General features: G+C 41.9%; 1 protein-coding gene across 1 annotated transcript in view; it reads right to left on the reverse strand.

Annotated features, from left to right (window-relative positions):
* Pi4ka (phosphatidylinositol 4-kinase alpha) overlaps positions 1 to 13,797 on the reverse strand; it is a 126,461-nt gene that overhangs the window by 102,376 nt on the left and 10,288 nt on the right. The window contains exons 2-3 of the mRNA XM_029470740.1: positions 6,893 to 7,009; positions 4,009 to 4,110 (exon numbers count right to left, since the gene is read on the reverse strand). Coding sequence (XP_029326600.1) covers positions 4,009 to 4,110; positions 6,893 to 7,009 — 219 coding nt within the window. The remainder of the gene's footprint in view (positions 1 to 4,008; positions 4,111 to 6,892; positions 7,010 to 13,797) is intronic.

Genomic DNA, 13,797 nt, shown 5'->3' on the forward strand with positions numbered 1-13,797 from the left:
AACAACCATCCGTAACGAGATCTGGCGCCCTCTTCTGGGGTGTCTGAAGACAGCTACAGTGTACTTACATAAATAAATAAATCTTAAAAAAAAAAAAAAAAAATTTAAAAGAGGGCAAGGGCTTAGTTTGCTGAGATTCAGTTCTATCCATTTATCATGGACTCTTGCATTAATTTTCAGCTTTTTAAACTGCACTTCGTGTGTGTGTGTGTGTGTGTGTACACACCATATAACACATAAATGAGTGACACGGCATGTGTGTAGAAGTCAGAGAACAACTTCTCTTCGATCAAAACGGTCAGGTCTTTCCTTCTTTCATGCGAGTCCCAGGGACTGAACTCATAGTAACTGAATATGACCTTGAACTCTTGAGTTCTGTGGAATGTGTATGAGGAAGAATGTGCCAGAGCATTGCTTTGGAGGTTAGCAGATACTCTCAGGTGTGGTTCTTTTCCACCTTGTTTTAAAGTCTTTTTCTTTTGTGTTGAGCTGCATTTTCCAGCTGACCTGGCCTGTAAGCTTTCACAGGATTCTCCTGTTCCCACCTCCTACCTTGCTGTAGGAATGCTAAGATTTCTGTGGCCTGACTGACCAAATCCAGCTTTTACATTGGTTCTATGGTCTGAACTCTGGGCATCAGGCTTGTGTGGCCACCTCCCTAACCCAACCTTGAACTTGTAGTCTTCCTGCCTCTACCTCCTAAGTATTTGCTGGGATTACAAATTTGATAATGAGATTATTGGTAATAGATTATTTGGTAATAGATTATTGGTTTGATGCCTAGTTCATGTGGTGCTGGATTTAAATCCAGGACCTCAAGAATGTTGATGGCAAACATTCTAACAAATGAGCTATATCTGCAACCCAAGAGATAAATCTAAATAGAGTGTAAACAATGGCTCATGAATATTAACCATCAAATACATACTCATATCACCTTTAGCAGAATAAAGCATACACGAGCACACATTCATATTGTGTTAGAGATTGACCCAAAGTCTCAGAGCTGGAACTACACACTTGACTACGGAACCACATACCCTCAGCATGCCCATAAAATTTTAAGTCCTTCTCAAACTAAGCCTAACAGCAGGGAAATTCTTCAAGGCAAACAGGCTGGAAGGAGTACCTTAGCTAAAACACCAAACACTATGTACATGCAGCCTTTCAGGTATACCTTCAAATGTTAGAACTCCCACCATGGTTTCAATCACGGTTATCATGTGCTATCATGAATAATATGATCAGTCTTAAACTGAGTCAAAGACATACAAATACCCACTTTTTCATGGGTATATTCTCAGATTATGGCAGTATACAGTATATGGAAGATTATTAGAATTCTACTAGAATTTTAAAATGCCTCCCAGGTATCTATGAAACCTGTGTGCATCAGAATCATTTAAGGGTTTACTACAATTTAGATTATACACTTTGGGAACTGCTCTAGATTTTAGCAGCATGAGATATAGTACCAAAAAAATAAAAGAGGAAGGTAGCAGCTTGGAACACGGGTCAGTAAGACTTTACCAAGCATAATGACCTGAGCTTGATCCTTAGTAACTACATGAAAAGAAAGCATGGCAGCACACATGATTCCAGTGCCATTGAAGCAGAGACAACAAACAGAAGGATCCCTGCGGTTTGCTAGCCAGATAGCTAGCCAAGTCTTCTTGTTCAGTTCCAAGATGGTAGAGCCATCTTATCAATACACAGACACACATGGACATACACAGACACCCTCCCACTCCCTATACCCCCCCCCAATATCTTCCCCACTCCACATTACCCTCCCCAAACTCCCATACATGCACACACACCCAGTGGTGAAGCATATAATTAGCATGTATGAGGCTCAGGGTTCAGTTCACACACAAAGCCTATAAATTTACATATTTCTAACAATATTTCAAACATTGAATTTTTCAGTTTAATGTAAATCTGTATATATAAAAGTGATCTTTGAAAGTTTTATTTATTGTTCCTAAAGTACATATATATGATGGTTGTTAGGCCTCAAAAGAAACTGGGCCTAGAGAGATGACTCAGCAATTAAGACTGCATCCTGCTTTTGCAGAGGACCCAAGTTTGAGTCCAAGCAATGACCATGCTCATAACATCATATTTCCAGCTCCAGGAGCTCTTGGAACTCTGAGGGCACTGCACTCTCATGCACATACCACACAGACATATCCCACCATACAAAATTAAAAATTAAAATGAAAAAGGGAGGGAATATCAATAGATTCTGAGACTGCACTTCTCAAACTAGGTAACAGTTATAGATAAAAACTTCTATTTAATATGGTCCTTTGAACTGTAGAAACACACATAATTTGAGGATTCAGTTTTAGGCATGGTGGGTGACTTAAAGGGCTAAAAATATGCAGGTCAAGAGGTGTACGGGTACAATCAGGGATATGTTTATGATGACAGTAAAATGTCTTTAGCTGAGTGAGCCCTTTAACAAGTTATGGCAGCATCCCTACTGCAGAAAAAAAAAAAATAATGTCATTACCAACCTGTCAGGATACACCCAAAGGTTTTATATAAAGCACCACAGAACTAAATTCCAAAGAACTTCAGTTTTATGGGAATCCTAAAATGCTAGAGGTGATCCAAGCTTATTGGGAGCTTCAAGGTATCAGGACACAAACATCAGTGTTGTAGGTAAAAGACAATCAGAAGGAAGGAAGAAAAGAAGGGAGGAGGAAGGAAGAGGGAGGGAGGACAAGGAAGAAGGAAGAGTCTGTGAAGGAGGGCAGCAGAGAGAATGTGGGACAAGGCTGTGACTTTCTCTTTGACACTTCTAGCCCCAAAAATCCAAAATAAAATACCAGGTTAAAAAAATGTGCCCATGCACTGTGTTGGTACATGCCTTTAATTCCAGCACATGGGAGGCAGAGGCAGGCAGAACTCCGAGTTTGAGGCCAGACTGGTCTACAGAACTAGTTCCAAGACAGCCAGGACCACACAGAGAAACCCTGTCTCAAAAAAATCCCAGGTGGGTGGATGAATGGATGAATAAAAATGTTTTAAAAATGCATATGAATTTATTCCATTTCTTTTCTTTTCCTCTTTTGTTTGTGTTTTTTGGTTTGTTTAGGTTTGCTTGTTTAGGTTTTTTCTTGTGAGACCAGAGTTTCTCTGTGTAACCCTGACTGTCCTGGACACCCAGCTTGAATTCATTCTGTCTCAAAATGTGCCAAAGTTTAACTGGAGGCCAGGGTGATAGTCAGTAGGTAAAGCAGTTTCCACCAAACAACCTGAGTTAACCCCTGGTACCCATGGTAGAAGGAAAGAATCGATTCCTTAAAGTAGACCTCTGATCTCCACATGTACACTGTGGCACACAAAATCAATTCATATAATGTTTTGTTTTTTGTTTTTGCTTTTGAAGATGGTTTCTCTGTGTAGCGCCGGCTGTCTTGGAACTGCTTTATAGATGAGGCTGACCTAACCTCACAAAGCCCCACCTGCCTGTGCCTCTCCCAAGTGCTGGGATTAAAGGTGTGAGCCATGCCGGGCCACACATAATCTTTTAAAGTAGGAGTTTAGCTGAAGGTTAACAGCAACAAAAATGATAAAACTATTTCTAGTGAACAGTTACGGCTGTGTCCCCAAGTCTATCTCACCCTTTGGAACAGCAAGATTGGAACATGGAGAACTGACCTTTCTCTAGAAGTGAATCTATTAGCTCTGGGGCAAAATGGTTGGTTTGGGGATAGACAGATGCAGATGGTCCAATGCATCCAGAGACACAGAAGAATTAAAGTTTCTGAAGGTCTGAAAAGAATTTGCTCATTCCCAGGAGACTCAATGGAAAGCTGCAGGCTGTCCATTTGCCCTTTTCCCTTTGCCCATGGGTTCTAGACAGCAGTGAGTAAGGTCAGCCATGTTGCTGTTGGCAATTAAGTTGTTCCACATTTTCTGAGACCAGCTGTCTAATTTCCAAGTTAGTCAGCTTCTTTTCCATTTTTTTTTCTTCATTCAAGATAAATATCACACAAAATTACCTCTGCCTTTCCGAGCTGTGCTTTCTTCTACCCAATACACTTTTGGAAGACCCCTGAGAAGTCGAAGAAGATAAGGAACAACACAATCTTTGTGCTAAAAAACAAACAAAAAAATTATATTTATAAGTGACTAAGCAGTTGTCTCACATAGATTAAGCGAGCCATATCTAATAATCTCAGACTCTCCAGGAATAATGTAAAGCACCCAGCCATTCACATGCATCACACAGTCTCCTCCCTGTGGTGTGGAATGTGCAGCCTAGTGGGCTTCTCTGAGGGACAGGCCCAAGTGAGGGCCTCTCTAGAAGGTACTTGCAACAAGTACTTAAGTCTGCTGTCAATGACAGGAGTACAGATCTCCCCAAAACACCTGTGGATCCTAAGACAGATTCTTGGGACCAAAGGGTCACTTACAGCCACAAGCTTCTGGACTTGACATTTCCTCTCTTCTCACCCCATGTCCTCTTCCTCTACTGCTGTTAAATTGTGTGCTTTGTGTTTCCTCTTAGTCCTTGAAAGCTGAGCATCAGACTTTAATGGTTAATAGCACCCAATGAAAGAAACGGCTTTCCTCCTAAATCTTTTCATTCATTCATTCATTCATTCATTTATATTTTCTGAGACAGGGTGTCACTATGCGGAATGCCGTATAGATAGACCAGGCTGAGCTTCAACTAAGAGAATGAGATTTACTCTGCCGCCCAAGAGCAGGATTACAGGTGTGAACTACCACCCAGTTTTCAAGCATCTCCTTTTGGTGCCCAATAAACTAGAGACAGTGATTATTCTAAACTTGGTCTAAATGCAGATTTACAAGCAAAAAGGAAAAAAATCTGAAAATGATAAAAGGTAGTGGTTAGAACATCTATCTAGGATCACAGGCACACAATTCCAAAGGGCTGCACTGCACTGCCCCTGCAGAGGAACCACAGCTCTTGCCTACATAATGCAGTGGCTTTAGTAGCACACAGGGAGTAAACACCTCTACTGCTTGGGGCACAACTGTTGCTATGTTAGCTCAGAAGAGACACAAAGGTGGCCTGTGTATCCTGGACAGAGTCAAGCAATGCAAACTAGAGTGAACAAGATAAGACACATGGTCCTCTGCCTTCTCTGGGTCCATCTGTACTCATGACTGCACAGGTGGGGTAGGCAGCACAGCTAAACTGTCATGTGCCGTTTAACCCCAGACCCCTGGTCTCTCCTTACGTAGAACCCAAATTGTAAGAAACATAGTTTGTACTTTTTTTCTTCCTTGCTATCTTTAAAAAGTCAAGTACATGTTTGGGATTTACAAGTAACTCTGTCAAGCAATGCATGTATCAAAGATATTTATGGGCAAATCAAAACTAGAATGGCTGAGCATACAACTGAGTGGTACAGGCCTGTCTGGCATGTGCAAGGCCCAGAGTGCAGGGACAAACACTGTGGAAAAGGTTACATATAAAAGGTCAAAATGTAAAACTGGGTGTGTGGACATGCCTGAAATCCCAGCAGTGGAGAAACAGTGGCAGGAGAACCTTACTGAGTTCAGCCTGGTCTACACAACTAGTTTTGGGCAGTCTTTACTAACAAACAAAGCCAGAAATATACAATAAGACTATTTCATACAACAAAATAATAAAAATGCTTATTGGAGCCGGGCGTGGTGGTTCAAGCCTTTAATCCCAGCACTTGGGAGGCAGAGGCAGGCAGATTTCTGAGTTCGAGGCCAGCCTGGTCTACAAAGTGAGTTCCAGGACAGCCAGAGCTATACAGAGAAACCCTGTCTCGAAAAAAAAAAAAAAAGAAAGAAAGAAAGAAAGAAAAAACAAAAATAAACAAACAAACAAAAACAAAAAAAAATGCTTATTGGAGTATAATTTCTAGGATATGCAGACTAATGGTTTTAGATGAATATTCAAATATATAACATTCTTTTCCTAATCGAACAATTAAACTTAGAATTCAAAATTACTACTACAAATGATAAACAACATATAAATGAATTAGGACTGATATCCAATGATCAAGAATTTGCTTAAAGGTGCTGGAGAGATGGCTCAGTGGTTAAGAGCACTAACTGACTTCCAGAAGTCCTGAGTTCAATTCCCAGCAACCACATGATCACAACCATCTGTAATGGGATCTGATGCCCTCTTCTGGTGTGTCTGAAGACAGCTACAATGTACTAACATACATAAAATAAATAATTTTTTAAAAATTAAAAGAAAAAAGAATTTACTTCAACTAGTGTTGACAATTATAAAGAAGAAGAAGAAGAAGAAGAAACAGTGCATCATTTTCCATTGTAGTAACAAGGCTGGGGTTTAATTCCTATTAAAATACTATTAATATGCACTCAAATTTTATTTCTATTAAGTTTTGATAAAGATGGTCTTATATGACTGATGAACTACACCTAATGAACATTTTACCTGCTATAAAAAGCAAGTTACTTTATAAAATACTAATTAGGTCACAAAATAATTTATCTTATTATTACCCCTAAATTTTAAGATAGTTAAAAAACTTTACTACTTATTTTAAAGAATCAGTAAGTTGGCTGGGCACAGTGACATGAACCTTTAACCTCAGGACCTGAGAGGCAGAAGCAGGCAGATCCCTATGAGTTTAAGGCAGCCTGGGCTACACAGTTAATACCTGGACCACCAGGCTGTATAAGAGATCCTTCCTCTAAACAAACAATCCGGTTTCCTCAGATCAATGCCACTGTTCCATTTACCCCATCTTGCACATCCCCTCAGCACTTTGGTTAGGTTGGGACGCACACTTCTAGTACTGTTAAGTACTAGGTAAATATATGCAATACAAATGTGGATTCTCGTTACTCCCCCTTTTATACTATAGGAATTATAAACTTAGTAAAGGCTTACCTGAAGATCAGATTCAATGAGAAAAATGCCCAATGCAATCACTGCATCTCTCCGTCTTTCATCTAGTTGGAAGATTCCATGAAAATCTACTGGGCACATGCAAAGCAGCTTTTGAACCTAGAAAATAAGATTTAAGACAAACACAAGAGACTGAAGAGATGGAGCAGCACTTAGGAGCACATGCTGCTCTTCAAGAGAACCTGAGATTGCCTCTAACTCGGATGCCAGGGGAATCCAACTCCTTTGGCTTTTGCAGGCACCTGCACATACTCAAACATATAGACACTTAAAAATAATAAAAATAAGTCTTTCACAAAACAAAACAAAGGGTTGGAGAAACAGCTCAATGGTAAAGAGCACTCACTGCTCTCGCAGAGGACCTGAGTTAGGTTTCCCAGCATGCCATGGTGGCTCAGAACTAACAGTAACTCCATGAAGTTCCAGTGGATTTGATGCCTCTTCTGACCTCCTCAGATTCCTGCATGCTCATGGTACACATACATACACCCAGGCACATACAATTAGACTAACAAACAGTCAAACATGGCTTCCCAAAACAGAAAGCCACATTCAGAAGAAACACACCCTGCAGAAGTCCATGGAACCAGCAAATCATTTCTCTTAAAAGAACACAGAATAATATGGTGACAATTTTGGAGTTTTAGTTTCTTTGAAAAACAAAGAAATATCATGGGTTTTTGTTTTGATCTCAGGTGTGGGGATATGGGGCTGCTGCAGACTGACTGCAACAGCTGACTATGACTTGCCTCATGCTCTAGCAGAGGTGTGATTTTGCCAGCTGCAGATAGTTTTTGCAGTTGTGTGACATTTGGAACTCTGGGGACTTTTCAGAGGGTATATAAATGCTAGATCCCTGAGAGATGGGGAAAATGGCTCATCAGTTAAGAGCACATACTGGTCTTGCAAGACCTATGTGCTTTCCCCAGCACCTATATGAGGTGATCCACAACTGCCTGTAACTCCAGATCCAGGGGACCCACACCTCTGGTCTGTGTGGGCTCTGGCATTCATGTATACACACCCATACACATGGTTAAAAAGAGACTTAGCTCTTATCCTAGAGAAATGAGACATTATCAGAGATCTCAGTTAAATAATGTACAAAACAGAAGAGATTTAATTCTTCCTGTTGAAAATAAGGGAGTAAGCTGGGCACTGATGAGTGCGTACCAGTACTTTCAGCACATGGGAAGTGAAGGCAGGACTTCTGAGGCCAGCCTGGCAACAAAGGAGACTACTACAAGAAAAAGGAAAGGAAGGAAGGGGGAAGAAGGGGGAAGGCGGAAGGGGGAAGAAGGGGGAAGGGGGAGGGCAAAGAAGGGGGAAGGGGCAAGGGAAGGGGAAGAGAAAAAAGCAAAGGTGCTTCTCTCCATCTTTAGCATTTACTTTAGAAAATCTGCAACTTGTTGTGTGTGGCCAACCCTTAATCCCAGCACTCCAGAGGCAGAGGCTGGAGGAACTCTATGGGTTAGAGGCCAGCCTGGTCTACAAAGTGAGCTTCAGGACAGTCAGAGCTACATAGAGAGACCCTGCCTCCAAATTAATGAGTGAATGAATTAAATGTGTAGCTCTATGTAATTCCTCTTCTCTTTGAAATGTACACAAATGTTTAGAGGACTGGACAGGTCTTCGATCTAGGACCGTCTTTCTCAGGGAGCCATCTCTCAGCATTACAGTTTCTGTATCATAAAGATAGGAAGATTCTGTTGATTGCTCCAGAAAAAGCCAACTAGGTAACAAGGACAGTTACACACACACACACACACACACACACACACACACACATTACCAGGCAAGTCCTCTTACTTAAGGAACATATACATACCACAGGTTACACCTACATGAGCACATAAAGTGTGAGATTTCTTTGTCTTTGCAATCTCTTAGCACAGTACCTGTGATACAGCTCACATTCTGGTCTAATGCATATTCAATTAAAAAGGAGGAAAGGGCTGTGGTTGTAGTTCAGTGGTTAAGCACTTGCCTAGCATGCATCGTCTTAGGTTCAATCCCTGTCATGAGGGGGAAAGGGAATTTTCTGTCTCCACTACCTTTACAGGTATTCTTGATTTGAAAGACCCTACTCTTTTTTTTTTTTTTTTTGTTTTTTTTTTTTTTTTGAGACAGGGTTTCTCTGTATAGCCCAGGCTGTCCTGGAACTTACTTTGTAGACCAGGCTGGCCTCGAACTCAGAAATCCACCTGCCTCTACCTCCCAAGGGCTGGGATTAAAGGCGTGCGCCACCACACCCGGCTGACCCTACTTTTAATTATATTTCCCCTCAAAGGTGTGAGTATTCAGAAATGGCACTGAACGTTGGGCCTACAATTTTAGAATGTAAGGGGAAGACACCAAAAGGAATAAATAAGCAACTCAGAGATCTGTAAAAATGGCTCAGTGATTCTATATTGAATCCCTGAACCTGTGAGTGTTCACTTTACATGGCACAAGAGAAACTGCAGACTGAAATGGAGAAGGAATTCTTCTGGATTACGGTGAGCAGACCCATGATAATCACCGAGGACCTTAAAAAGGAGAGGCAGAAAGGTCAGAGTGAGGTGTGATGTGAAAACCTGCCCACTATGGCTGCTTTTGCAGATGAACGGACCATGAACCAAAGAATTAAGTTTTAGATGGCCCCTGCCAGAAGCCATAAAGACCTGGAAATGAGTTTTGTTTTCGTTTTGGGTTTTTTTGTTTGTTTGTTTGGTTGATTGGTTGGTTGGTTTTTTGAGACAGGGTTTCTCTGTGTAGCCCTGGCTGTCCTGGAACTCACTCTGTAGACCAGGCTGGCCTTGAACTCAGAAGTCTCCAGAAAAGTACACACCTTTGTTGTCTCCAGTGAGACGTGTTGAGTATCAATCTACATGATAGTAAACAATGTAAATGTTATTCCACATTAGGATTACGGTAAACTGTAAGAACAACAGCAACACATGAAATTGGTTGTAAAGTATGGAACAAACACCCAAAAGGCTATACTTCTTAGCAAGGATAATAACTTTTTCTCCTCAAAAGAATTTTATTTGCTTGTTCCTTTGTTTCCTTGGTGTTACCCTCCATCTGGAAACTGAAACTCAGAATGGGACCTGCTCCTTAAAAAAGGTAGAGAAAGCTAAGAAAGCAGAAAATACTTTATAATATTTCAATAAATAGAATCTAGATAACGTAAAAACAAGGAAGTAACATGAAACCGACAGAAATCTGGGCATGTGGCCAAGCTTGTGATCCCAACTTAAAAGACCAAGATAGGACTCCTCTAAATTCAAGGTAAGCAGAGGCGACACTGTGAGACCTGGTCTCTAATAATAAGGGGCAGGGGTGCTAGAGAGATAACTCACTCAGTAGCATGCTTGATAGGCAAGCATGTGAACCTGATTCTTGTCCCCACTTCCCATCTGACCCGGGAAGCGCTGGGATCACAAGAACGGCTTTACGTGAGTTCTAAGCATTCACTTGGGTTCCTTGTGCTTACACAGCAATTGTAAACCACTGAGTATAGCCCACATGTAACCCACAAGGAGACTCCCCAGCCTTGCCCCTCTCTCTTTCTCCCTCTCCCTAACCTTTTCCCTCTCTCTAAAAAAAATCAAAATCACGTGGGGCTAGAGAGATGGCTCAGACGTTAAGAGCACTTGCTGTTCTTCCAGGAGACCTGGGTTCCAGTCTCGGCTGCCTGTGGCAGCTTACAGTTAGTTCTCTGCAACTCTATTCCAAGGGGGTCCTTTCCTGGCTTCTGTGAGCACCAAGTATGTATGTGGTGCACTGGTATACACACAGGCAAGACATCCATACACATAAAATAACTAAACTTTTTTGTTACATTTAGTGTATGTGTGCATACAGGTACTCTTGTGCCAAGTTGTATATGTGAAAGTCAGAGGACAGTACATAAGAGTCAGTTCTCTCCTTTGCTATATGTGCCCTCCCTAGGACGATGGCCAGGATCCAATTCAGGTCATGAGGCTTGGTGCAAGCACCTTTCCCTGCTGAACCATCTCATTGTTGTCTTTAATTTTCTCCTTTTTTAAATAAAGTAATTTTTTTACTAGTAAATTTTATTCTTTTACACTTGCATACATATACACCATACATTGTGGTCCCTCTACTCTCCCCTTCCCCTCCATCTCTTTCTCCTTTTTTACTAGCCTTTGGTTTTGTGTAGTGTCTAGAGTCGAAAAGTTTGAAACTAATCATCAGAGCCAGGTGGGCTCACCAGTGGGTATACGACTAGATAGTGTGTTTCACCTTCTCCCAGAGTGTGCTGGTTGTCAATAAATCAGTAGTACCCAATATGCAGGGCTTCATGAGCCCAGTCACTCCGTAACTGACTTCTGTAGACCAAGAACCATTACACAGAGCTGTTTTGAGTTTGTGGTAACCATGACTCCCATACATTGGGAGCAGGGAGAGCTAATAGGATAGCCGACCTGACAGAGCATCAAGCTCCCCTAAATATCTAGGTTATTCCCACAGACAAAAGCTACACTCGGCCTCAAGGAGACCTTTTCCTCAGTCAGAGGTAAATACAAAGATTCATGACTGCGCAAGATGCTGAGGAAAAAAAAAAAACCTCAGAGAGCTAGGACCTAATAAGACATTTACAGTATCCACTTATATCTCAGGGACACTGCAGAAGGAGGGGGAAGAGAGGCGCACAGGCACACATGCACGCACACACAAGTACACAAGTGCACACACTCAGCATGTATTCACCCACTAACCTCTCTCCCAATTTCACCACTTGCTTTTGTATTTATTATTAGTGTGTTTATGCTGTGACTACAAAGATACATGTGCAGTATACATGTGGACAATGCCCAGAGGACAACTCTGTGGAGATGAGTTCTCCTTCTTCCAACTTTATGTGGGCTCCAGGGATAAAACTCAGGGCATAAGGCAACAAGTGACTTCACTTGCTGAGCCATCTCTTGGTATGATGACAAGTTTCTGAAATTACTGAATGCAAAAACAGGCAAGCTGTATTATATTCATGTATGAAAATGTCAAAGAACAAACTTTTAATTGTTTGCAGAACCTGTTGGAAAAAACAATAACAAAGTAGGGAGAGGTTGCAATCCAAGCACCTAACTATAATCGCAGCAGGAAGGAGGCTGAGGCTTAGGGGATGGAAAGTCTAAGGCTAGTCTGTATTACCTAAGACCCTGTCTTTAAAATAAAGAGAGAGAGACTAGAGGGATGGCTCAGTAGTTAACAGCACTTGTTGCTCTTGCAGAGGACCTGCGTTCAGTTCCTGGTAACCATAACCATCTGTGAGTCCACACAACACACCACCACAACCATCCGTGAGTCCACACAACACATCACCATAACCATCTGTGAGTCCACACATCACCATAACCATCTGTGAGTCCACACATCACCATAACCATCTGTGAGTCCACACAACACCATAACCATCTGTGAGTCCACACAACACATCACCACAACCATCTGTGAGTCCACACAACACATCACCACAACCATCTGTGAGTCCACACATCACCACAACCATCTGTGAGTCCACACAACACATCACCACAACCATCTGTGAGTCCACACATCACCACAACCATCTGTGAGTCCACACATCACCATAACCATCTGTGAGTCCACACACCACACCACCATAACCATCTGTGAGTCCACACACCACACCACCATAACCATCTGTGAGTCCACACACCACATCACCATAACCATCCGTGAGTCCACACAACACATCACCCATAACCATCTGTGAGTCCACACAACACATCACCACAACCATCCGTGAGTCCACACAACACACCACCATAACCATCTGTGAGTCCACACAACACATCACCATAACCATCTGTGAGTCCACACACCACCATCACCATAACCATCTGTGAGTCCACACATCACCATAACCATAACCATCCGTGAGTCCACACAACACATCACCACAACCATCTGTGAGTCCACACATCACATCACCATAACCATCTGTGAGTCCACACATCACCATAACCATCTGTGATTCCACACACCACACCACCATAACCATCTGTGAGTCCACACATCACATCACCATAACCATCTGTGAGTCCACACAACACACCACCATAACCATCTGTGAGTCCACACATCACCATAACCATCTGTGAGTCCACACAACACACCACCATAACCATCTGTGAGTCCACACACCACACCACCATAACCATCTGTGAGTCCACACATCACATCACCATAACCATCTGTGAGTCCACACACCACACCACCATAACCATCTGTGATTCCACACACCACATCACCATAACCATCTGTGAGTCCACACACCACATCACCACAACCATCTGTGAGTCCACACATCACCATAACCATCTGTGAGTCCACACATCACCATAACCATAACCATCTGTGAGTCCCCACAACACATCACCACAACCATCTGTGAGTCCACACACCACCCATAACCATCTGTGAGTCCACACAACACATCACCATAACCATCTGTGAGTCCACACATCACCATAACCATAACCATCTGTGAGTCCACACATCACCATAACCATCTGTGAGTCCACACACCACCCATAACCATCTGTGAGTCCACACAACACATCACCATAACCATCTGTGAGTCCACACACCACCCATAACCATATCTAAGTCCACACATTTATCACCCATAACAATCTGTAACTACACACATAGCACAACTGTGTACATGTAGGCAAAACACTCATATACATAAAATAATTAAATCTTTAAGTAAAATGTTTCTAAAAATAAAGGAAGAGATAAAAATAAAGGCTAGTGATAGCCCCAAACTATTAGATAGCTTAGCAGTTAAGGACACATGCTGCTTTCCAGATAGCCCAGCTTTAATTCCCAGCACATATATATATATATAC

This window comes from Mus caroli, chromosome 16, assembly GCF_900094665.2.
Source record: "Mus caroli chromosome 16, CAROLI_EIJ_v1.1, whole genome shotgun sequence".
Classification (NCBI taxonomy): domain Eukaryota; kingdom Metazoa; phylum Chordata; class Mammalia; order Rodentia; family Muridae; genus Mus; species Mus caroli.